The 25479-nt window shown below is 41.7% G+C and overlaps 2 protein-coding genes across 5 annotated transcripts; one reads left to right on the forward strand and one right to left on the reverse strand.

The window, feature by feature from the left end:
- Positions 1–3734: 3734 nt before the first annotated feature.
- On the reverse strand, positions 3735–6541 carry irx5b (iroquois homeobox 5b). Its single transcript, XM_062460684.1, has 3 exons — positions 6035–6541; positions 5170–5572; positions 3735–4906 (listed from the first exon to the last, which is right to left on the reverse strand). Exons 1-3 carry the CDS (start codon positions 6272–6274, stop codon positions 4230–4232), a joined length of 1320 nt encoding a protein of 439 aa, XP_062316668.1. The 5' UTR covers positions 6275–6541; the 3' UTR covers positions 3735–4229.
- A 1055-nt stretch (positions 6542–7596) lies between these two features.
- LOC134020542 (mediator of RNA polymerase II transcription subunit 15-like) lies at positions 7597–24877 on the forward strand. Of its 4 annotated transcripts, none has more exons than XM_062460687.1 (7): positions 7597–7730; positions 9088–10095; positions 13551–14000; positions 17975–18037; positions 20346–20468; positions 21857–21868; positions 22959–24877. In XM_062460687.1, exons 2-7 carry the CDS (start codon positions 9103–9105, stop codon positions 23022–23024), a joined length of 1707 nt encoding a protein of 568 aa, XP_062316671.1. In that variant the 5' UTR covers positions 7597–7730; positions 9088–9102; the 3' UTR covers positions 23025–24877. The 4 variants fall into 4 exon arrangements, with proteins under 4 accessions (XP_062316671.1, XP_062316672.1, XP_062316669.1 ...); XM_062460688.1 differs by lacking the exon at positions 22959–24877 and having other exon boundaries at positions 9088–9474; positions 9928–10095; positions 21857–22242; XM_062460685.1 differs by lacking the exon at positions 22959–24877 and having other exon boundaries at positions 21857–22238.
- Positions 24878–25479: the final 602 nt, after the last annotated feature.

The following is a 25479-nucleotide window of genomic DNA, read 5'->3' on the forward strand; positions in this document are numbered from 1 at the left end:
TGTGTAACTCCAAATTGTCGGAATATAAATAGCCTGCGTCGATGTTACTGTATATTGTCTATTTAACAGAAACGTTTTAACCTGTTTTGAAACATTTGTTTCATTACTGACAACAAGTTGTTAGTCTTAACAAACCGCCAAATGAAAACGTGTTGACCTTTTTGATGTAGTCCTATCCTAGGATACTTATGTTGACCGTCAGATATGAAAATAACTAGGCCAATGCCCATGATGAAAAACTTCGAAGAAATTTCGTTCATCAAAAAAAACAACAACTTTAGATTGATAGCATACAAATGACCTAAACTGCCTGAAATAATATCCTTTCTTTACAGAGCATGTAGCCTATAGCGCATTCCTCCAGTGGACGTCGGGGCAATAATGAACGTTTCTGACCTATTTTCTCACTAATTGCAAGGTATTTTAAGTTATAAAAACAAATATTAGTCTAACAATTACGCAACGTCCAAGATTAATGTTCAGGATTAAAGTAGGCTACAGCACTGTTTAGCTAGTAAAATTCAATTCCCAAATGTATAGGTTGCCAGCTTAAACATAGCATACTATTTACTCATTTTTATTAAAAATAATAATTAGGCTATGATGACATTTCATTCTCTTATTAAGGTATAATATGTAGGCTACACAGCTCTCTGAAAAGAGCTGTTGCGACTATTCTTTACTCTAAAAGGCCCATGTCAGAGGGTAAAGTTGACATTGCTGAAGGGACTCCTACCACAAGAGTGAGCTATTTCCCGCGATCTAAAATAAGGGATTTGAATCACGGTTGCAGAGTGGAGAATCATGTCAAAATGCATTGTGATCATAGTTTTCACATGGTGTGGTTGTAGAACTCGCCTGCAGAGATTACCACTGAGTAAAACCTCTCAGCCTGCGGTATTTTGCCATTTCAGTCGGCACAGGGGACTGCATTGCCCTGGCAGCTTATGTTTGACACTGTCAACATGTTGTCAGCATCTTGGTTTTCATGGCATCCAGGCAGACCTTGGGTGTTCCCAGCATGGCCCTGACTGTAGCAGATGAGGCACGACGCAGGGCCCGTCTGGTGAGGGGATACTGGGGCTGCAGGGGGCCAGTTTCCTGCGGGCAGGTGCTATTATGGACCCTTGGTTCACAGCAGGGGTGATGGTGAACACAAGGTGTAAAACATTCACGGTGGCCATCACTGAGGGGAAGGGGGGGAGGGGGGGCTTGTGCTCCCTCTGGTAGCTGAAACTTTAGAGACTGCTTAAAGGGATAGCCACAGCCACAAAACAACAAACACGCACCTGTACGTACTAATTGACCTTACCTTTAATCCTTTCAACTCCTTATTGACTCCGGTCAGTCTGTGTCCAGCTGTATGATAAAGCTTATGTTCCAGTGGCCACTGCACGCTCACAAAGCTTACACCAACGTTTAAACGTTTTCACCTTTAAATTCTTTGTTAACATACAAAGAGGATTTCATTTGCTTTATTCCCAAACCTTCTGGACTAATGCCCAGGGATGATGCGATGACAATGCCAGGGAGGCATTGAGCCTGACAGTGAGCCGCCAGTGAAACACACTGCAAGGCCACCCTGCAGTGCAGCATTCAACACAGAGGGTCACTAGAGGTATGACAACAAGCAACCATCTGCCAACCAGGCTCTCCCACATGCCTGGCATGGCAAACACAGAAGGAAAATGGAACATTAAACCATGATAACCCTGTGTTTGTCTTTGTTTTGCCGTTTGCACCTCATTGCATTGGACCATGCTCTGGTTTTACTGGAGGATATGAGCTAAAGGAAGAGAGGGGGTTTTCATTTGTTTTCCAAATGTACTTGTCCAGTGAGATGCCTACCACATACTTTCTTCAGTTTGTATAGCTGTAGTTTCATAAATAATGTATTGAACACCATTTGTTTGTTATCAGCCGCTCGGCTCGTTGAAACCCTTCACTGACAGTAGAGGGTGATAGATGCAAGGATATGAGATAGGGCCGAGTGGTACCGTAAGAGACATGAAGCATCCCTCACAAGTTAGGAAGATTTCTGTAAACTTTGGCTTTGAGATCTCTAACGCTTTTTTGAAACACTCAGTGAGAGCTGTACAAGCCCAAAGGATTGCTTTTAATTCAAGTAAAGTTCCATCATGTTTTTATTTATCTTGATTCACAAACAAACTTCCATTGTTTTGAGATAGCAGATGGAACTTTGTCTTCTCCCTCTGATCACAGTGATGTGATCGAATAGGTTTCGTGCATGCAGGTGAAGTTGTTTGTAACGTGCATGTTTTTGTGTGTGCACTTCTAATTTGCCTGATATGGCCACCAGCTGTTGAAGGTGATTCTGGAGGCAGTGAGGAAAGGGGGAGAGGGCACAGGAAGTGCGAGGCAGGGGGGTGAGGTAGTACAGGTTCCCAACATCTGGCTGAGTCCTCAGGGTTATCCTTGGGTGGATCTCAGACTGTGACATGCCTAACCATGCCTTACGGCGATTGCATTATAGGTCCAAAGTCACAGTCAATAAACACTGACATACAGTATGAGGCCCTAGTGGTACAGTACTGGTGTGTGTGTGTCTGTTGGGATGTGTGTGTGTGTTGCAAACATACATTTCTTGAACTCCAAGCCCAGTGTTTTTCTTTTCAGTGGAACAACTCATTACAATGTGAAACTTAATGTTAAAAAAATGTTTCTTTTCTTTTTTTATCGTACAGTGTTTCTATTATAATGCTATATTGTCTCCACCACTGCCACATCCACTGTTGAGGACTTCATTTCTCAACCTGCAATAGCAGAGCTTTCTTCTGCTTTCCAATAGGACAAACGAACAAAATAAGATCTGGGATTGGAAATCATATAATCTGGACCCCACGATATCATATAAATGTACACAAACTATATTCTACTCGTTTAGATATCTTACAGGGAGTGTCAGGTGTCTCCTATTGTTACTTTTCCCACTTAGGAATTATGGAAGATAGTCCCACCTCATCTGCAATTCATCACTTTTTTCCAATAGGGGGTCAATTTTTTACACCACGAGGACATGTCCTCTTAGTTGTTGTGTGTGCAGGCACTAGTCACATTCAGCATAATACTAGGACTTACATCATCAAATTCAATTGTCTGAAAGTCTTGGGACTAGAAGCCAATTGTGTGGAAGCCACACACACTTTTCAATCTGCCTTCTGAACCTTGCCACTGACTGAACATACTTCTATAATGGCTGAGATGTTTTCTGTTTATGGAAAAAAGTTGGAGTGGGGTTGTAACCATGCAGGGGGCTGTTTTCATTTCATGGTACAATTACTTGTAATACACAAGTGTTACATAAAATGTTTTACTTTGTCAAGTAAATGGTTTTACAACTGACTGATACCCAAAACATGGACTTAGTTTAAAAGCTAAAGAGATTAAAAGCCCTTTCAAGTGCTGTATAGAGCAAAGCTTTGAACACTCGCTTTCCACTCCTGTGCATGTTTGATGTTGTTAGCCGCTGCAAACAGTTCCTCCAAACATGGATCAAGGGCAAATATTGTGTTCTGAAAGAAACAAACTAGAACTGAATTTATACAATTAATATCTTGAAGATAGCCTCGGATATAAGCTTCTTTGGTGTAGATATTGTGAAGCGCCCATTGTGAACACCGTTTAACTGGCTATTGACTATTTCGTGCTGTGAGAGAATATAAATCGTATCCGCTTACATAGGCCTATATCAGTGGTCTTCCATTTCTACTATAGCCTACTCTAAAATAACTACATTTAAAGACGTTAAATTACATGGATGATATTTGCGATTTTACCGAGTTTAAACGAATACCCAGAGCACTTGCTGGCTCGAAATAAGATGTGGTTCTTTACTTGGCATATACATTCTGAACGATTATGGAAAAAAACTGTTTGGAGTAGCAGTGGTCAGTTGTCCATTATAAAACTATCTTTAATTAATAATTCTTCACAGCGCTTTGTAGCAATGCAATGCAATGCAATGTAGGAATGCAGCAGACTAACCGAATAACACAACATCCTCTGAAAATACAAAGCCTAATGATTCAATAGCATTTTTAAATTCCTAAATAACGTTTTTTTTAACCTGTGTATAAAAAGCTATTCCTTATGAATGTTTCGTTTGACATTCAAAGCTAAACAGGCCCAATATCATTTCCCCGCCACTTACGTTTTCTAGTGTGTTGTAATAAATAGATGTCTAATTATCTTACCAGATGTATTGCATGTTAAATATGTGTCATACCTTTCTTTAGTTCGTATGTTAAATCTTTACAAATATCAAGCTGAGTTTGACTCCTGACTTTACTGTCTCTCGCCATAGCCTCTGCTCTCTGTAACATTGTTTGATGTATTCCGTTTAACTGCGTCGCTGTATGGGAGGTTTGTCCGGGGTTACTGTGGAGGTGTCCAAAAGCGCCATAGTTCGAGTAACCCGTGAAGAGCGGGGACGTGTAATAAACGTGTCTAGAGAGCGCCGCACTGTGAGGAAAGGCCCGCGATGGTGAGGCAGCACGCACGGTGATGTCAGCGCGATGTCCAATTCCCATGGTCTGGGAAGTGTCGCTAATTCCTTTACATTTGTCCGACGAAGTTGCAATTTCAGCGAGCGACCACAGTTTGGGTTTGGGGGCAGAAGGGGGTGCGTGAATGACCGAGGCTGCATTGCTCGGAATAGGATCAAAGGTGCGCCTCGGTGATGGACTGGCAGGGCTGAGTGACTCTGATATCCTCTCCACTCCAAGTTGCACAGTCTGGGGGGACTCTGACACAGGCCCCAGTCTTTCAGACAGCCTCCTATCACCATGGTCTTTTATATCCGAATCTGTTGGCGCAACGTGGTCCATGTTACTGTCCTCCTGGTATTTCTCAGAAGCGATTCCCCCCGGACTTGGGTGGTGTCCAACTACAAGCAAAAAGATAAGGTCATGTCAGGATTACACTAATGCGATACGTAATTGCAAAAAGTGGCGACAGTTATAAATAGTATAATTTAATTACAAATATCTTATCACAATACTTGGCCTTAAGGTAGCCAATACTTTTATAGAATATTAATTAGATATGAATAATATTAGGCTAAATGTATCTGTGTTAATGTGTTACCAAGGGGCATAAGACCATTTTAATAAGACTATTTGAACAGGATCCAAAATAGTTTTTACGCACCTGTTTCTTTAGACCCAGTTTCCTCAGGGTGTTTTAGCGGTTCTTCATCCTCATCATTTCTCTCCAGGTCAATGTTGTCATCCTCCTCCTCATCTTCACTTCTGTTCCTGGGGGTCCATGTCATTTTATTCTCTTTCTTTAACCGCCTCCTGGCGTTTGCGAACCAGGTGGATACTTGGGTCAGAGTCATTTTGGTGATGATGGCCAGCATGATCTTCTCGCCCTTGGTCGGGTACGGGTTCTTGCGGTGTTCGTTTAGCCATGCTTTGAGAGTTGCCGTCGCATCTCTTGTTGCATTTTTACGGTATGCTGGGTCTCCATATGCATAAGGCCCTAGGGCCCCACCAAAAGGGTGATATTCTAAAGAACCGGTGATTCCTGACGACGGATCATATGCAGAACCCTTAAAAAGAGAGAGCATGTATTTTTTTTAACTGCAGATCAAAGTTTCCCATTATCATAATCGTGTGGGTGTTTAGGTTGAGATAAGACAAATGTAACCTTGCAATTATAAAAAAAACAGGTATGCTAAGCCAAAAAAACGAATAGAGTAGCGTTTAACACAACTTTTTCGCCAAGGCGTAGCCTATTAGACATCTTATAATAAGAACAGCGTTAAAATTTGCATATAGCATGATGTTATATACCAACAATTCGTCATATTCAATAGCCTACACATTTAACTTCAACGATATGTTAATTACTTATTAATCAGCAGGGTTGACGTTTTTATTTTTAACTTTTACGCACCGCTCACATTTGGGTTTCACGGATTTTACGGCATGCTGACCTTTTACTGCATTGTTTAACATTACAGATTTTCCATAACTTTCAGATACCACGAATAATTTGTAACTATACTCACCACAAACGAATTCAATGAAGCTGCAGTTCTAGGCTCCCCGCTGTACTGAAGGTGAGAGTTGAAACCAGGCGACGAACTATTGAACGCAGATCCGGCATACGGCGCGAAAGCTGATCCTGAAGACAACCGTCCAAGTTCCTCTGTCCTTGGTCCTAACAACATACTCGGACTAAACGTGGGGCAGGAATGTAGAGCCAGCGAAACCGACGGCTGGAACAGAAAGCCCTGAGGATACGCCATAGTGACTTCCAAAAGTTATCCACTCTGGACTAGTGCGCTTTCGCCCAAGACGCGCACACAGACGAGATAAGCATTAAGAAAAACACATCTGAAGATTCTGATTTTCCCTCAATGTGCACGTTTAAGTGTGACAAATTCAATCATGTAAGTACCATTTCAAACGGTTTCTGCTTGTTAGATTTTTGGAGCTGCCAGTTGGTTAGTCGACAGCAGCTCGCGAGCGCAACGCGTTGCGAATGTCACCCTGCCAGATCCTGGAAATTGAGAATTCTGAATCGAACGCGCTCCTCCTGAAAGGGGAGTCAGCGAAAGAAGAGCAGCCTCATTGTATTATTGTCAGCTCCACCCCCGTCAACACACACACCCGCGCACACACGCACTGTTAGTAGAGTATACGTAGTTTCAAGACTGATATTCATATGATCATATTAACAGTGTCCATTTATGCGATGACTCGGTGTCAAAATGTAATTGACTCAGGCTGTATGCCAATAGTTTTCTTCCAATTATTGATCACCCTGGCGTTAACGATTCCACCCGCTAACCGAGAGGGTTCGCTGTTTGTCCTGCCAAATGATGATTCTGACCTGGCTGTCAAACTTTGCCATATGTACTGAAACCAAATCGATTGCAAAAGGTAATACAGGCTTCGTTTTTGAGTGAATTCATTTTGTTATATATTTTTGGGGGATCTGATCTTTCTTTGATAAATGATCATCTTATGATATCAGGCCAATGCAAGCCAACACCAAGGTAGGCACATCAGCAGTAGAAGTTGCTGGCATTGACTCTTCTTTGAGGTAGCCTACTCACCGGTCTGGACCAACTGAAATACCTACTGGACTTCTGGAGACAATAATCACAGATCTGTAAGCATTGTGATGCACTCAGAGAAGATTAGTGAAGATAATAATCCTTACACTCTAAAGATCTATAAAGATCTGTGCAACTGTTACTGCAAACTATTCCTCAGTTGCTGGCAAAAAAATATGAATACCTTAAAATTGAAACTAGGTCACAACGGTATATTTATATCAAAAACTCAATTTATATCAACAATCCACTTCATTATTAATCTAAAGAGTGGCCTTATTTTAATTACACAATTACATATTAAGTACAATATGGCAACAACTATAGAGTCATAAGGGTTTAGTGATATTGTGATGTCTTCATCTGTAACCATACTATACAACACTCTCTGTAAACATGCGTGGCACCAGTGTTAAGCTTCTTTGCAGTTACTATAATTAGAGTGTTACTTAACGGACATTCAGTCTGCCTATGACAGGAATGTCTATGGTCAGTCATCAGTCAGATACACTGTCTTTATTCACACATGAACCTTTTGGAAATGGATCATAGATTTTAAGTAAAGGTGAACATCTTTTGGTAATTGCTACTCCTATCAGCCACCCTATAGGTACTCTCGCTTGGATCGCAGGTAAGTTTCCAGGTAAGCTTTCTTTTGCACTACATCTACAAATAGACAGACAGACTATGATCATAACTGGTGTAGAAAGCTTCGTTCTAGATCATTTGTTTTACCTGGAAAGTAATAATCGGATTTTAAGATTTGTTCCCTTCATGTCATTATTATGACATATCAGTCATCTATTTACGCGTCGCCTACAACAGGAATACTCGGTGAATTCCTGCACCTGATAGATTTGAATAATGTTCTGTTTTCTGTTTATTTAAACAATATGGAAGAGGCAGACTTTGCAGGCCACTGAAATATTTCGACTGTTTACGTCTGCAAGAGAGGCTTTGGATAATATAAACAAAATACAAACTAACGACACAAATTAGGCTACTGGAGCGGTGTCAATAAGCTGTGGAGAAGGGAGTAGGCTACCTTGATTTGAGAAGGAGTCAATAACCTCGGCCACTAAACGAATATTGATTGGGCATAATGAAGCTTGAGTAATGTGAAGACGCTCCCCTTAAGGAGGCTCTCTGAGCGCATCTCAAGCATGACTGCACTCCGTACCGCTGCCGGGTGAAATGGTGCAGGTGACGAGCGGATCGTTTTATGGATCATAGGCAGTTTTCTTGCCCGCACACCACAGATGGGTTGAATAGATTAGAAATGGCATTTTCACGCTTTTTAAAACATCCCTTCATTAATGTGGTACTGCAGTTGAGGGAGGGGGGGGGGGGGTGAGCCTGTAGGCCCTTAGGTTTGAAGGTTGTGTATCTGTGTGATACAGCGGTTGACCATTATTTTAAATGAGTAAGCAGTTATGGATGTGTTTTAGTATGAGTGAGGTATCCTTAATTGAACACAAATTATCACACCGACTATGCATATTTTCCTTTAATGCATATTTAACATGAACAAATGTGAAATCAGAAAGCTATCGTGGTGTTGAATTGCATCACATGGAAACAGTTTAAATGAACAAAGTTGAATATTTAAGGAAATACAATCTTCAATTTCATCATCTACTCATCTTTCTCTAAGGCATAATATCTCTTTTGTGAAGATAAATTCACAGATGAAAGGGATTGGCACTCTCCTTTTTATATTCATCACAAATTAGCTTAGCCCTGGGGGCACAACAGTAAAGGTTACTTGTAGACAATGTTTGATTAATTGAAAATACTCCTTTTTTAATAGTTATCTAAATAAGAAATGTAGTCATGAACTTGAACATAATTATTTCCCATGAGCATTACTGTAAAGCAATTCTTTGTAAACGAAAAAATAGTAGCCTATTACAAGGACTAATGTTGGTTTCCTCTTTGATTGACTAGAAGGGAACATGTAAGTGTATGCTAATTTGTTCTTGTTTGCACTACATTGGCAGGTAACACAGAACACCATGATGGAATCCCATACAGGAAGCCCACCCTGGGTGGTGGACCCAAGTTCCCCAGATTGTGGCAACGAGGCCCAGCCTTCAACGGCAGAAAAATTCCTCGATAGACTGAACATTGAAGATCAGAGTCCAATGCCAGTCCAGCAAAGACTGCCTGATATAGCACACGTTCAAGATTTGCTACGACTGAAAAGTAATGATGAGGATTTTGAGCGAGACCATGACATACTCAAAGTGCTACACAACCATCAAACACAGGACAAGGAAACAAAATACCCTTTAGACCAGAAACAAAAACAGGAAAGAGAAAAACAAAGCAGTGTTAAACAGGAAGTAGAAGAACAAGAACTGGATCAAGGAAAACTTCAGTATCCCGTAAGACCAGATAATCAGGACCACCGCCCACCTAAATACCAAGAGACACTGTATAATCTAGAACTGGGCCACCATGACAAAGAAAGACTCCACTATCCAGACTTGGATTCAGACCAAGAAAGAGTTCATGATCCAGAGTTGGACCAAGATCAGGACCAGGAAAGTCTTGATGCTTTAGTAAAAGGTCCTGTAGAAGATGATATTCAGCATGCCTCACACCAAGATCTAACTCAACAACATGACCAAGCATTAAGTCCAGATACTACACAGATTTCTGTCCAAGATCAGTCAAACAACCTGGACCAAGTTCCATCTGAGAACCAAGACACTGAAGGCAAAGTAGACCACGACTACACACAGCTGCATGAGCGACATAATGGCCAGGCACACGATCTAGATCTTGGTATAGTTAGAAATTCTGACCCCTCACCTTGTATTGATACAACCCAACAGCAGGACCAAAACAAACAGCCTGTAACAGAACAAGTGTCATCCATCGGACCTTCCTCGCCCGACCCAACGAACCCTGACCAGGAGCCAGTCACTGATAAGCCTTGTGGGGATGAGACTGGGGAGCCAGGTGGCGGCATCCCAGCCGTGGTGATCACTCAGGCACAGGAGGTGAGTAAGACACAAGGCCTGATGGGAAATATGCACATCTCGCCCTCATCTATATTCATAGGTTTCAACTGTTCCCTCTCGACACAGGATCACACTGGCAAATGTCTACTCTTCTGCAACCTCTTTGTTTTCACCACTCGCAGGTAGCCCTTTCTTCTTCACATTTGCTGGCTTTGTTCCTTGTTTAAGCGATGCCTCTGATCAAGTTCAAAGCCCACGTTTTCTGACAGCTTTTTACACCAATCTGGGTCTTATTCAGTTTCATGAAACCACTTTCCAACTCATAACTCAATATTTCACTCTATTTTTCATATTTTACCCAGTTTCTTAGGTTGAGGCTGCTAATTATGCACTCACGTCCTGGTTTCTCATATCACATAGTTGATTAGAGATGAATGAACATCTATGATACATTGGTGAAAGAAAATATCATGGCCTGAATCCTGAAGCTTGCTGTTTAATAGGCATGACACCTTTTCCCATTCAATGTTAGTTGTTCAAACTATATTTTTCACTCATTACTGTGTTACTACACTCTGTTAGTTGGGTGTTGCATGTTAGTATACTAAAATACAACAGTTTCATTGCAGTTTTTGTATGTTAATGCTCCAGCTCTAAGGTCTATGTCTCCAGCCCCTTTGTACACTGTAAATTCGTTGAATCTGTCTGAATGTTCAGAAAGCAAAACATTGACATGTATTTGATAATTGAATAGTCTGGGTAATTCAAGCTTATTAAATACGAAAGTACATCTATATGCAAATAAGTGAAAATATTGGGTATCCACTCTGTCACAAAGCACTTTGGCTACATACTGTAACTGTACTTCTGAATCTGTGAGGCTTATGGCTGTGCCGGGGGATTCTGAAGGAGTAAACATGTGAGAATTTAACTCTCTTACAGTGCTCCTGTGATAGATTCCATTACCCACCCTTGTGTGTACATGTTCACTGATCCGAACCGCCTTCAAATAAGTTTCCTCAGAACCCATCCCGCATATGGTGGAGGAGCACTTAAACCAAATTGACTTTAGCGATCTGAATTATGAAGATACCGATATCATGCATAAAGTTATTTACCCCTCAGAAGAATTCGAATAAGTAATTCCCTTGGATTGCGATACGGGGGGAACTAATATGAATGCAAATAGGATTAGGCTCCTGCATTAGTGTCTGATAAACAATTTACAGGCCTGAGTGTTCACTGGGGAATACACACACTTTCCTGCAGAGGAAATAGGAAGATGCCAATCCAGAAAGAGGAAGAGAGAGAGAGAGTGACGGAGAAGGAGGGAGGGAGAAGCATAAAGGGAGAGAGAGAAAGAAGGAAAGAGAGAATGACAGAGAGAGGCAGGGATAAAGAGAGGAAGAGAGGTTTAGAGAAAGGGAGGGAAAGAGAGAGGGCACTTCTGTATACCCCTGCTCAAAGGTCCTTATCTCAAGTAACCCTTGAGCCCCTGGCATCATTAGGTCTGACTGTGCTATTATGTCCTGTATCAAATATCTACAGTTGGCTCACCTTCGATATAAGATGTTTTACCTCAGCTTTTAGATATTGTGCCATTTTGCCCTCTAAATCTTGAATAATATTTATATTTTATACATTAAAAAGCAATGCTAACATACTTAGCCCATCTCATTGAGTTTTACGGCACCAATAACTATGGAGATGTCAAAGAGATCATGAAGAAGATCATGAATATTTCTGAAGGCAGAAAGCTATTTTGGTTATGATTATGGCCCACTGTGAGGTGTGTGCCGTAACAAGCTTTATAAAGACAATAAAGGTTAAAAAAATCTTCAGTGAATGTATTTATATTCAAGATTGTGACAAACCCAACAGTATTGGGAAAACTTAATGGGATAACATGTCTATTCAAATTTGGCATGGCATTTTAAAACAACACAGCAGTGCTGTGTGCTGTCCTTGAGTAGCACACTATGGCTGTCACTGTCATTGTTCCCTTGTTGCTACATCGTTGTCAAGCCACTGTGAAATCCCTGCTCCCTTGCCTTTGATTCGGGATGTACGTCGACAACGGAACTTGCTTAGTTATTGTCTTCTCCTTCCTGCTATCTCCGTACACTGCCCTCGCATCTACTGTTGTGTTGTTAAATGAACATGGACACTTCATTTGTCTGTACTTGCTAATGGCCTATGCTTGGCAGATAGTCAGCGTCTTTGATGACACACATATGACAGTCACTGTAACCAATTATAGTCCCCTCTGTGTCATATGTGTTAAAACCTACTACCAACACCAGCCTTCTCATCTGAAAACCCGTCGCTTGATAGCAAATAATTTACATCTTGTTTTTAGAAAAAATAAACGTCTGGACAGTGTGGTATTCATGTACTTTTGCTCCAAATGTTGTTTTACACTAAACAGTCTGCAATGCAAAGTTCTGAGCATGTACAATACAATGCCTGCTATTTACATGCCACGCAAGTGTATCTTTTACAGTTGTTTTCAATGAGTTCTGGTAATTATAACACAAAGCTTTTATGACAAAAAAGCTTTTCTTTGATAGTATTTTCCTTAGCAGATTGTGCATGTGTTATTATTTAATTGCAATAACTTGAAAGAGTCCGCTATTTGTGGCATATAAGAATTTCATAATGATCAAACACAGTGGCACTGAGAGACTATTAACTGAAATCAAACATATTAGAGTGATTTGATTTATCATTTATTTCACTGCACTTTTATTAGCTCTGTGTGCATCAATGTGTATTTGTGTGTTGGGCTATTGTTTGTATGATCATCATTTCAACAGTCAGATCTCTAGTATATCTGTGTGTGAGCGTATCAGCGGTTTTGGTGTGTCCGTTTATCTGAGAGTGTGTGAGTAAAGGACAATAGTGTGTGGATAATTAGCTCTCGAGGGACGTCAGTCTTAAACAGTTAAAGGACAATCACAACTTTCAGGGGGACCCTAATTGCATCCAACAAGCAAAGCATTCATTTTGTACTCAAGATAGTGCCTGTGAATGCAACTTTCATAGAGGCAGGCAGACATCTTGTTGAGTCGTAAACACTTTCTTATATGGTAATTCAGTAGCCGCTCAAAAGCCTTTTGAGAGACAGGACTCTTATTGGAACTGATGCTGATACCCTATATCATGTTTTGTGCTTTCTCTGAGGGTCTGGATAGTTTGTATTTGGATAGCATGTGAAATTGGATTTGTTAGTATTTAGATTGGTACAATAATTTCATGGGTGGGTAAATGTTTTGTAGGAGTATTTCTGGGAGAGAGATAAAGAAACGGCAACAGAGAAAGAGATACTGAGACTGGGCAAGTGGGTTTGTATGCATTTGAATGCGTGTATGTGTGTGTGTATGTGTGTGTGTGTGTGTGTGTGTGTGTGTGGGGGGGGGGGCGGAGGGGGGGAGGACGCTTTGTACATATGTGACTACCCTTCTATAAAATATGCTTTTGTGTCCCATTGCCAGGCACGAGAACTTGCACAGGTCAAGCCTGGGGAACCAGAAGCAGCAAGGTTGAAGGGACCAGAGAGACCACAAGATCTGATAATACCTGCAGTATCAGTGATGGCTACAGGCCCTAATCCCATCCCTATCTCCAGCCAAGGTCTTAGCCCTCATCTCAGCACTATGACCAGCTTTAGTCCCTTCCCTAGTCAAGGTCGTAGTCCCAGCCCTTGTCCCAGCCTCAGTCCAGGTCCTAGTCCCAGCCCTTGTCCCAGCCTCAGTCCAGGCTCTAGTCCCAGCCCTAGTCCCAGCCTCAGTCCAGGCTTTAGTGACTGTCCTAGTCCCAGCCCTATCACCAGCCCTTGTCTCAGTGATGCAAGTGACGGAGTTGACATGGCCTGCTCTGATTTGCTGTCCCTGAGAAGTGACTCTGTTTCCCTGTGTGCCAGCGAGGTGACCATCTCTTCCAGGGTGAGCAAACACAAACACAATGATGGCGTACAAACCTGCAATTTCCCCCCTACACAAACACACACACATACCGATGACACACACAGAGACACCTAACAGTACATAGAGTTCCTCTTACTTTATCTTGTGTCTTACTCACTGGTGCTTGACTGAGCCCTTATAGGTGTAGAAGACCTATGTTTATAAAGTGAATCATGAAGGCTTTCATGGCCCTAACCACAGCCAGAGGATACAGTAGCTGTAAAAGATCGGCGAAGCTCCTGCACAAAAACTCCTCCATTTGGCCAAGTTGTACCCTTGTAACCGAACAACAGATATTCCCCTCTTAACAAAACGATCATGTCTCACCTTAGAGCTATCAAGTTTCATTATCGTCGAAAAAGGGCCGCTTTATCTGGAGGTCAGATTGGAATATGGGACCTCTTGGATGAGCACCAGGGCTGTATAGTTGTTTCAGACGCCAGGCTAGATGCTCTAGGAATCATAATTCCCTTGACCTTTCGCGACCCCACAAGGCTTTGACAACGAGGGGCATGCTACAGCACAGACGTCGCCTTTTCATGCCTGTCGTCTTCGTCCAAATGGGTTTTTCATTTCTCAAACAATCATATGTTCGTCGGGCTGAATGGAAGGGCAGATTGCATAAGCTGGGGTTCTCTGGGTGAGATAAGAGCTTTTTACTCCAAAAGCGTACAACCCTGGTGTGTGTCCCTACAATGCTGTTATCTTCTTCCACTGTCATTTAGATAAAATAAAATAAAAACTCAGTTGGCGCCCAAAGACGATGATTTGAATGTATCTCACTGGAGAGGCCGGGTTGTGGAAATCTCAATTAATATGTTAATGTGTGCAAGACCTTTCATTAGTTACCACAAAACTGATTAACATGGTGTTCCATAAAAATGGCATGGCCATTTTGTTTCTATGTTGACATGAAACTCTCATGATTTGTGTGGAGGCTGGCTTTCAATTCAAACCCTGAATCGGGGTGCCTCAATAAAGACAAAATCAAACTTTGCTCATGAACAATCCAATAAAGTTGGAAAGGTATTAGAATAATACAATAGTCAACACGTGTCCCATAATGTCTCTTGTGTACTATGATAATCCCCACATACTCAGGTTACACAAAAAATGAGAACCACATGACATAATTGAACCAAAATATACACAAGTGGCTTTAAGAGGCCAATATTATCCTTTTCAATATAGCTTAGTCATGCCTCAGAGAAGTAAACCTCCTCGGCTCTCATTAAAGGAGGTACGGAATCCGTCTTTCTCAGTCTTAATGGTCTTTTAGTCTCTCTTTTCCATCTCAGTAGACTGTTTAGAAACATTTAATTTTCAGACAGAATTATCGAATCATGACTGCGGGGCCAACATTTGATTCTAGAACAATAATTAAAGGGAAGTACCAGCCTCATGGGTTCTCATGCCTTTATAATAAATCCTTTATCGCCGGGGGTGTTCCCTATGTAAATCCCTTAGAAATGGAAATTTGGCTACAAAGACTATTAGATTACATGAAGCACACTGACTAGTACAACACCTTTCTTGATTATATATCAAAAAATTGCCTTTTTGTGCTATTAGTGTGGCTAATAACCCTAATTAAAATAGATGCAAATGTTATGATAGACACAATTGCTTATCACATTGATTGGATGATGAAGGGTTTGTCTTTTTAAGCTTTTAATAAAACGCTTACTTTAGGGACACAAAGATAGTTTTTTCATCATCAGAACCTTTCTTGCCTGCTTTTCGCATTGCAATTCAACAGGGACATACAATAGATGAGCTCATGATAGTCAAGGTGTTCTGTTTTGATAATGAAAGCTTATTATAGTCTCTGCCTCTAATTATGTCAGTAACCCTTGTGTTTCCCTGTTTTCCCACAGTTTATCCCATCCTGGTGCATATTAGGGGTTAGTTAATATATTTAATGGGTCTATCAGACCTGTGAACATTGGGTGAGTAACATAAATATGATTACCACACAATGGTTAAAAAGCTGCAATTGATCTCTAAAAATGGTAATGTTCACTAAAGATAAAAGGGGATATTCTTTAGGCCAAATTCAATTGCTGGACAGTTTTCAAAACATAATTCTCCCTCCTCACAACTTTTCACAAATTCACCTCTCTCTTTCTTACATATTCATAAATCTCTCTCTCCTCTCTCCATCATTGTTATGTACTCTTTTTTTAACTAAATGCCTTGTTTCAGACCCATGGCTTATTAGCCAGGTTGTAGAATTTCATTGCTACCGGTTTTACGGAGTGACCCATGAACACGACCAATTAGGACGCCAATTGAAATACAAAAGGGCCAATCCTGAACTGCGGAAAGATTGGCTACTCCCCCTCCTCTCACCACCACCACCAGCACCACCCCACCCCTTGCCGCCTCCGCTTTGTAGCTGTCAGGGGATCCAAAGGGCTCTTATTGTGTTGGAAGCGAGGGAGGAGAAAGAGATGGGGAGTGCGAAGCGCTCGTGTTTTGACAGGATGAACAGATAGAGGAGTGGAGGAGCAGGGGCAGGCTGGGAAAAGGCTTTGTTATGCTAAGAGCTGGACACTTTGTTCAAGGGGGAAGAGGAGCCCATTCATGTCGCGTCAACACAGAGAAAAGTTGATTTTATTATCTGGTCACCCCCCTGTGTTGGGCGGTGAAAGGGAACTGGATGGTGGTGTGGATGTTGAAGAGAGGGCTAGAGAGGTCATATTTGATCGGCTACTTCCACATTCTTGCATTTGGTTGAAGATTTCTTGCTTTCTTAGAGGCTCGATCTTGTGATGGTCAGACAATAAATCACTTTGAATAAAGAGCCAATGCATTTTAGACACTCCAATGTTCCCAATTAGATTTCAAGTGTTTTCAAGTTTTACACAATGCAAACTCTTCCACCTGCTATAGCTTTAAAGTCTTAGCAACATAATCTTTTCATTGGAATATTTGCTCATTATTTTACCTACAATCAACATGAGCATTTAAAAGCTTTACCTCTCATTCAACTTTGAAATAATAACCACAAACAAATTCCACCAGGTACAAATGTGTGCCGTTTGTGAGTGTTCTTTTTGCGCGTGTGTGTTTCTTAGATTACTAATTATAAAATAGAGGCACCCTCCTTCCCTCTCTCTCCAGGGGGGCATCCTCCTCTCTCCTCAAACAAAGCATTGCTGCTGTGTACATTTCACACAGGGAGCAAGTGTCCATCAGAACAATAGGGGTTTCTACCACGATGCTCTCTCACTGTTCAGTAAATGGTGCTTGTGTACTGTATGTGTGTGTGTTATACTGCATTGAATAAGTTAATTTGAGTGCCTGACTGCTGTTTGGAATTGTACAGGATACATTTAGCCTGAAAGCAAAATCCCAGCAAAACTAATGTGTGTTATCTCTTCATTTTGTTGGTTTTACTGAAGGAAATCAGGCTAAATGCTAATCGCAAACGAGGAGTGCTTGAGGTGTAGGAATTGGGAGCTGATTAGTGAAATAGAAACATGAAACAGATTCATACGTGGTCTGTCTGGAAAAGGGAAGGAATGAAATTGTCAAATCAAGTGTCTCATTAATTAGAAGACCTTTACAGTCTGCTGATCTGACAATGGAAGTTAAATAAAGATGTCAGTTTGGAGATGAAAGGAGCTTCATCTCAAAAGTCTTCTAAAGTGTGTTTTAGGGGGCCTTTGAGAATTCAAACCGTCTTTTTAGGATTTTAATGGTTTCGTTATGTATTACCCCTGAATCTCTCCCTCTGGGACATTCACCACCAGTCTTCAGACTTATATAACCAATCTCAGAATGAACACATGGGCTCGTTTTCATTATGAATATCTCACAACTGTGGAAGTAGAAAGTGTACAACATACTGTTGGCCTACATGGCAAATGGGATTGAATGCGTTCAGCAGTCTAATTTGTTATTCGTAGTTGATGCTAATGCTAACAATGATTCATCATGTGTTGTAGGGTTATAGGGAGCAGCAGGGCCAAGAGGATGATACCAGAAGTGTTGCTGCGTCCTCTGTCATGGTGGGTAAAGCTTTCTCTATCTGCATAGATTTACCCAAACATATTTGCAGACAGTTTAGGTGCTTATCAGTGTGAAACCGTTAATTGTGCGTGGACATGATAGCATCCCTACACCCAGAATAGGTTAGTAAGACATGGGAGAGCTGTCAGTAGCCAAACATCCCAGGATGAAATAGAGACTACCGCCCCCCCCCCCCCCCCAAAACCCACCACTCCTCCACGCCGTTCCCATGGCGATATCCCATAATTGTAGCCGTCCTCCTGCGTGGCGGGACACAGAGCCGTTTGCTGATTGGCTGTGACAGCCTCCTACGGTAGTGGCTGACTGGAGGCAGCGGGGGCTTGAGAGGAACCGGCAGGGGAACCGGCAGGGGACCTCCTATGCCTTAACAACAGGGGAGGAGTGGAGTGGAGAGGGGAAAAGAGTGGGGGAGAGTGTGAGTGGTGGGTGGGGACTGGAGTTTGCCAGGGAAGAAGGAGAGAGAGAGAGAGAGAGAGAGAGAGAGAGAGAGAGAGAGAGAGAGAGAGAGAGAGAGAGAGAGAGAGAGAGAGAGAGAGAGAGAGAGAGAGAGAGAGAGAGAGAGAGAGAGAGAGAGAGAGAGAGAGAGAGAGAGAGAGAGGGGATTAGGAAAGAGAGAGACTGAGAGAGAGAAACTGAGAGAGAAACGGAGTAGGAGAGCGTACAATGACACTGAGGGGATTATAAAGTATAAAAGTACGGGGCAACAGTATGTGGCGACCCTCTCTGCGGGTTGAAGAATAGCATACAGACACACTTAGTCAAAGTGTTGGGTACTTTACATTATGTGTGTATTGTTTCTTCAGTGATCCTTAAATTAACTTGTTTGCTTGTTTCTTTTATTGTGCATTGGAAGTGTAAAGGCTTCTCTAGTTACAGTCATTATCCACATCCTTAGCCCATCCCTCTTCTGTATTTTGTATTGACTTTTATAATCTCTCGGTGGCTCATTTGAGTCCACCTCCTCCCGACTTCTCAACTGACTGGGTAATTGTTTCAGATAAACAGAGACTAGATACACATCCTCCAGTAAAAGCTACAGAGGCAAAACTTTTCCTCCTACATTGTTACAATGCCTAAAGCACGCACGAGGGAGAAAACAACAAAACCCAAACAGGAACACATCATTTAGCAATCTACCTCTCTTTAGATGTATCCCTATCTTTTATGGAATTGTATATTTCAAACCCTCCATCTGAAACCCCCCCTCCCCCCTACACACTTCTTTCTCTTCCCCTCTCCTTCTCTCACTCTCTCTCTCCCTGACTCTGTAAGACTACAACACCCACACTCCCCACAGTGTGTGTTGTCAGGCTGAAGGACAGGCTCCCTGTGCGGTCGAGTGTTTTATAATTAACACGGAGCTGACACCTGAGCTAGCGTAAACAGGTGAGCTGTGTGGATGTCCTGGCAGGCCACTGATTAAACCTGGGTGGCGTTCACAGGGCCCTGCTGGTCAATAAACACCACTAATGGCATCCAAACCCCTGCTCGTGAACCTGGTGGCCCGGAGGCTTGGCTAGAGGACATCCAAGAAAGGACAGGGAGATATGCTAACAGCTAGGTCAATTTGTGAAAAAAATGCTAACTCACCTTGCAATGCTAACTCAAATGCTAACTTACCTCGCAATAATAACTTACCCCGCAGTGCTAACTCACCTTGCAGTGTTAACTCACCTCGTAATGCTTATGTATGGAATATTGCATGCTAATGCTGTTAGCATTGCAGCTGAGTTTAGAGTGCCTTTAAATATATTTGACATATCAAATACAGATTTTTCCTACCTAATTTAAACCTCCACCCATAGTGGTTGCACAGCAGCCTTCCCAGTGAACAGATCCTTATCAAATGTATTAGTGAGTTTGTTTTATCTTCTGAGGATCTTTATTAACTGAACCAACCCAGCGACTTGCCACTGATAACAGCTTTTCTCCCCTGTGAAGATAAATGGGTTGTCTCCCAGACAAGTCACCTGTAGAGGAAAGGTTCATGAAAGATTCAGAGACACAAGACAAGACTTCAGACTGGACTAGTAGTGTGTGTTCCAAATAGATAGCATGTGGGGGAAGTTAGACGTGAAGACGTCTCTGTCTGGTGGTGTGTAATTTTTCCTCTGATGCTCATAAAGTAAGGGAGCTGGAGGAGAACGAGGAATGGCTTGTCCAATGTGTTTACTTTGTCCACTTATGGCCTAGAAAGTCTTTGAATTAAGACTTTACCCTCCAAAATGGCCATGGGGGTTATATCTGCATCGTTCACCCTCACCTCTGTCTCTCTTCCCCACCTAGTCTCTGTTCCACCGAATCCAGATGGAGCCTCTTGAGAAGGACTGGCTGAGGAGTTGTGTCCTGGGGAACACTGCTGCTCTCCGCCAGCTCCTTAGGCAGGACCCCAGTCTGGCCTCCAAGAAGGTACAGTATAGCTACCTACCTACCAATCAGTGATTTGCAATGATCTCAGACACTTTGTGTTTGCTTGAGCTGGCTTGGGAACTGCCATGGACAAGAATGGTTTAAAAGGGTAAATCCCAGGTTTTGAACTGTAGTTGAATAATGAACACATGATGAATTAACTCGCATTGCCGAGTGTAATTCACACCATGTATATAATTGTATAATTTATACAAAGTGGGAGTATGTTGTATATAAATTATAACTGTATCAAATACTTCTAAAATTGTCAGTGTCCAAAACACCTAGCAGTGTGCCTTCAGCTAATGAAACATAAAACAACAATTGACCACAACCACCACTATAGCTCTTCACTGCTAATGTTAACAGTGGAGGTGCCTACTGAAGTTTCTTGAAGTTTTGCCAACTTTCCAGAGTGGCAGAGAGAAGCCACCAGGGAAGGCCTGTCACTGGTAGTAGTGGCCACCTGTAGCTAACGCTAGGTCAGCACAGCTGGATTAGCATCACCGCTTAACGCTAGCAGCGACCTACACAAGCTGAGGTGATACTTTTCTGCCTTTATCCCATGGGCATTTGGCAGCTGAATGTCCCACTGTGGCTTAGCAGGGTGGCATTTTAGCCTTGGCTAGTTTATGCTTAGCTGTGCTGGGATGCACTTGTAGTATATTATACCAAGGTTACACACACACATGCTCAAACAAACAAACACACACACATACTGTAAGCACTCTTGTATACTGTACATTTTAACTCGCAGGATGAGCGAGACTGGAATACACTACACTGATCTGACCTGATCCTTCTGACAGGTATTCTTTGACATGCACGCACACAGACACACAAACACTCACACACAGTCCCCTCTGGTATAAGCATCATCAGATAAAGGGGCTTGTGTTGATGAAGTTGATGGGCATCTACAGAGGTTATTGAGATTGAAAGACAAAAACTTACAGCTAAGGTTATAGCTCCAACGCTTATCGGTCAATCACATTTAGGTCTGAAATGAATTGAACTGTCACACGCTGTCAACCCCACACAGACACAGTTTGTTGACTCGTCGGCATCTCTTGAGACAGCAGACCTTTTGTAAAGTGTTTCACCTCCAGGACGGCTGTCAGATGGCAGAGCTGATAAACCATCCACCTCGTTCTAAAATGAGATTTTATTCGATAAAGGACCTGATGAAAGCCACTGGTGCTTCACATTTGGGGATTTGCCTATGACACAGTTTGTGCTCTTCCTCAAGACCCAGGATTTTCATATTCACTGCAAACATTGTATACTGTAGATTCATAGATTTTAAGATACAAAATCACAACTGAATTAAGGTCCATGCATAATCCTTGCATAATACTTCCTTCCCTCTTTTTTCGTGGTCAAAAAAGGACTTCATCACTGTAAGTACACACTCTCTGAAATGTAAATCTTCTCCCTCTCCCATTAAGTTGTCAGACATGCAGTATAACTGTGTTAACATACTGTAGATATACGTGTCTGTATATATTTCTATATGCTGTATACAAAACAGAGATCTGCCTAAAGTGTTAAATTACAAAAAGGTTTGAGCTAAAAAGTTAGTACCTATATACGTTTGGTTAAAAAAGACATACTTGTATTCAAGTACATACTCACCTAAAATGCATTTTCCTAGGATATCAGTGATTACACTCTCAGTTCTCATTTTATCTGACAGATTGCACTATATACTCTCTCCTATTTCAATGGATGGGTTACTGGTCAATACAATCCCCCCTCACTGACATTTGATAGAAGACACAGCAGATAACAGTTGAGCAGATAACGAAACAATGGTCTTAAGGAAATTAAATGCTTAAACAAACACAACAAACGAGCAGTAGGTAATCTTCTTATAGAAATGAATAAAAGGGGGGGGGGGGGGGGGGAGGGTAGGGTAGGGAGTGAAGGCCCCAATTTCATCAGGGGAAGTTGGGATCATATTAGATTGGATCCATTGTGGATCAGACCCAAGGTGAGAACGAGAACGAGGGATTAGATCTCAAACTCCACCAGGATTGAGATGGAAGTTCATCTGAAAAGATAACCCCCCCCCCCCCCCCCCCACACACACACACACACACACACACACACACACACAGACACACACTTCACCCCCCTTCCACTCCAGAATTGATAATGGGGGAGTTGAGCTCTAAATTGTAACCGCAGGGTATTTGGAGGCATATTGTTGTCTACTCAATATCATGGAAGGAAGTCTAAAGGGCAGGGGAAGTATACAAAATTCAGAGCAAGTTCTGAACATTCTCAAATTACTCGTTCACTTATCCATATAACAAATATCTAGCAACAGTACACAGTATGTTCACTGTCTTTTTGTCCTACATGTCACCCACTCTTTCTCTATAGCTTACTTCAATATCCCTTTTCTTGTTTCCTACTAAATGTAAACCACACTACTTGATGGGTCATCCTGTCTTCTGTATTCTGTAAACCTGGATGTAAACACAGGGGGTGAGTAGCCTTTTTCGTTTGTCATTGTTCATCCTTTCTCTCCTAATCATCTTAATAGGCTAGCAGACCAGACAGAACCTTTTTTTGCCTTGTTTTTTTGTTTTGCCTCAATTAGCTTAGCATTGATAACACACGCGATGCTCTATTACCTCTGTCTAACTGTCTTGATAATAGTTTTAGAGAGTTGCTAATGTCAAAGGTCGGATGTCTAGCTGGTCTTTGAAACAGGGAATATTAATACAAACGTCTGTTCATGTAAATGGGATTCACACGGACGTCCAATTTTCTGGCATGTTTATCTACAAAACTAACAAAAAGCGAACGTTGTTTTGCAAGACACACAGACACTCCCTTCATGTTTTCTGACAGGTCTTGGTTTTCTGACAGGACCTTACTGTCGACAAGGTTCTAAACACTGTCCTACATACACAATGATTCTTTTCATCCCAGACAGTATTGTGTTATTTTCCTTCTTTTTTTCTCGTCAGGCGTCTGTACTGGTGTAATATAAGTGGTCAGAATCTACGTTGAGACAGAGGATCCATGCTAATTAGTGTGTCCAGTGATTTTCATCTCACTTCCATAGACGAGGTTTAAAGCAGCATATACTATCTGGGGGTGTAATGATATTGTAATAACATGGTAATTAATATTTGAGCAAACACTCACCCTGTTTTAGCCTGAAGACAACTGAACAGCTCCCTGTCATTCCCTAAAGATAAGGGATACTGATCATATTTGCATGGAATGACAGTGTTTCATTCTCCCCAAAATGTTAAGATGTGGCTTTTTGTCTTTGTTTTGTTGTAACTTCCTGCCTATTTGAAGAGCAATTTTCACAGTTTTAGATATGGGATTTGTAGATCTGTAGATAAGTGTGTAAGACGATATGTTACAGAGTAAACTGAATCATTGGTCTAAATTTGACAATATGCATTGGAGGATAAATTAGAACATGATGATTATTGGTCCTAAAAAAGATCAGTAACTCTAACTAATATGAAATCTAGATATGTTTATTTTTCCAGAACTATGTTCTTCACTATGGTCGCTCTCCATACTCACATTTGAAACAAACAGCACACTTTTAATGCAATACAAAAGCATTACTTCTCTTGCCACAGTATGGAAACCTTATGAAGGTATGTAGACGTGTTCAAAACAGCCCATATGGCGATACTATGGTAGCCTGTCGTTGAAAAGAAGCTAAAGAAGGCAGATCTGGGATTTCACAAGGCATTCAATGAAAACACGCCTCTATAGACTAACCACTGAGCTTTCTATTCAAGAGCCCTGAAAAAAAGATCCATCCATATGGCTTCGCCTAGAAAATGCTCCCTCAGTTTGTGTAGCCCCTCCATGATCTGCATGGAAGCTGCCATGCAGAAGTAACGACATCAATGGTGTAACCCCTCTCTCCACTTGAGAGAATCACATTTCTTTTCATGCTTCACTTGATCAAAACGGAAGGAGTGTAATTTACGCCTTATTGATGTTCCTTTCCCTGCTGCTTTGAGTGCGGTAGCGTTAACTCATTTTGGGTTGGTGATGTGCCACCCACCAAACAGGCAACAGATGCCAGTCGGCTGGAAGAGGGCGGTTGTTTGGCAATCGCAGGTTTAATGCTGGGTCACTGTCAAAGGGTCCCGGGATGTACAAAATGTACCTCCTCCACAATGGTGTTTTTTTGCAACTTGCTGGCCTGATTTTAAACATCCCTACAAATAACAAAGAAGCCAAAGTACACTTCACATGTAGTAGGTATATTCCTTATTCCCTCATGTAACTTTTCATGTGTGATACTGTGATTACACACATATTAAAAAGCTGTTCCGTGTTTAAGTTTTCGTTTAATTAAAACTTTTCACAATTTTACTTCACAAGTAAAATTTTACTTCACAAGTAAAATTTTACTTCACAAGTAAAATTGTAACTGACAAGTATTGTTTCTTGTTTGTCATAGTAGTTGACAATGTATGTATTTTGTAATCTACAATGGGCTGGCGCATCATGGTGGCCAAACCGGCCTGACTGAGCGATAGAAGATCACCCGACAGGCGAGGCAGGGCTTGGTTAGCACCTTCTAATGAAACCAGCCCTGTTGAAACAGCTTGGCAACAGCCCTGCTTCCCTGAACACAGTGGTCAGTCTGCATTAGCACAAACACCCAGGGGTGCTGCGGTGACCAAAATAACTTCCATTAGCAATCAGGAAGACAACATGTTCTTTTCCTTTTTTTCCCGTCTTCCAAGCAATTGTTCATTCTATGTTTTCTCGCTCTCGGTTGTTTGTGAAGTGGAAAACACTGTTGAGGTGTAATTAAATGGCCGGAAAACAGTGGAAAACAATGTTCTATTTGTTTGATCTAATTTACTGTACTGCAACATGAGAAGTGACAGTGTGAGGAGAATTGTGGTGCTAGAAAAGGAGGGGTTGACACTGTGTCCTTGTAAAGATTGGGGGATGACAGTAGGGGCTGTGGGGTGGTGATGAGGGTGGGTTTGGGGGGAGGGGATGA

The sequence above is a fragment of the Osmerus eperlanus genome, chromosome 5 (assembly GCF_963692335.1).
Source record: "Osmerus eperlanus chromosome 5, fOsmEpe2.1, whole genome shotgun sequence".
Lineage (NCBI taxonomy): Eukaryota > Metazoa > Chordata > Actinopteri > Osmeriformes > Osmeridae > Osmerus > Osmerus eperlanus.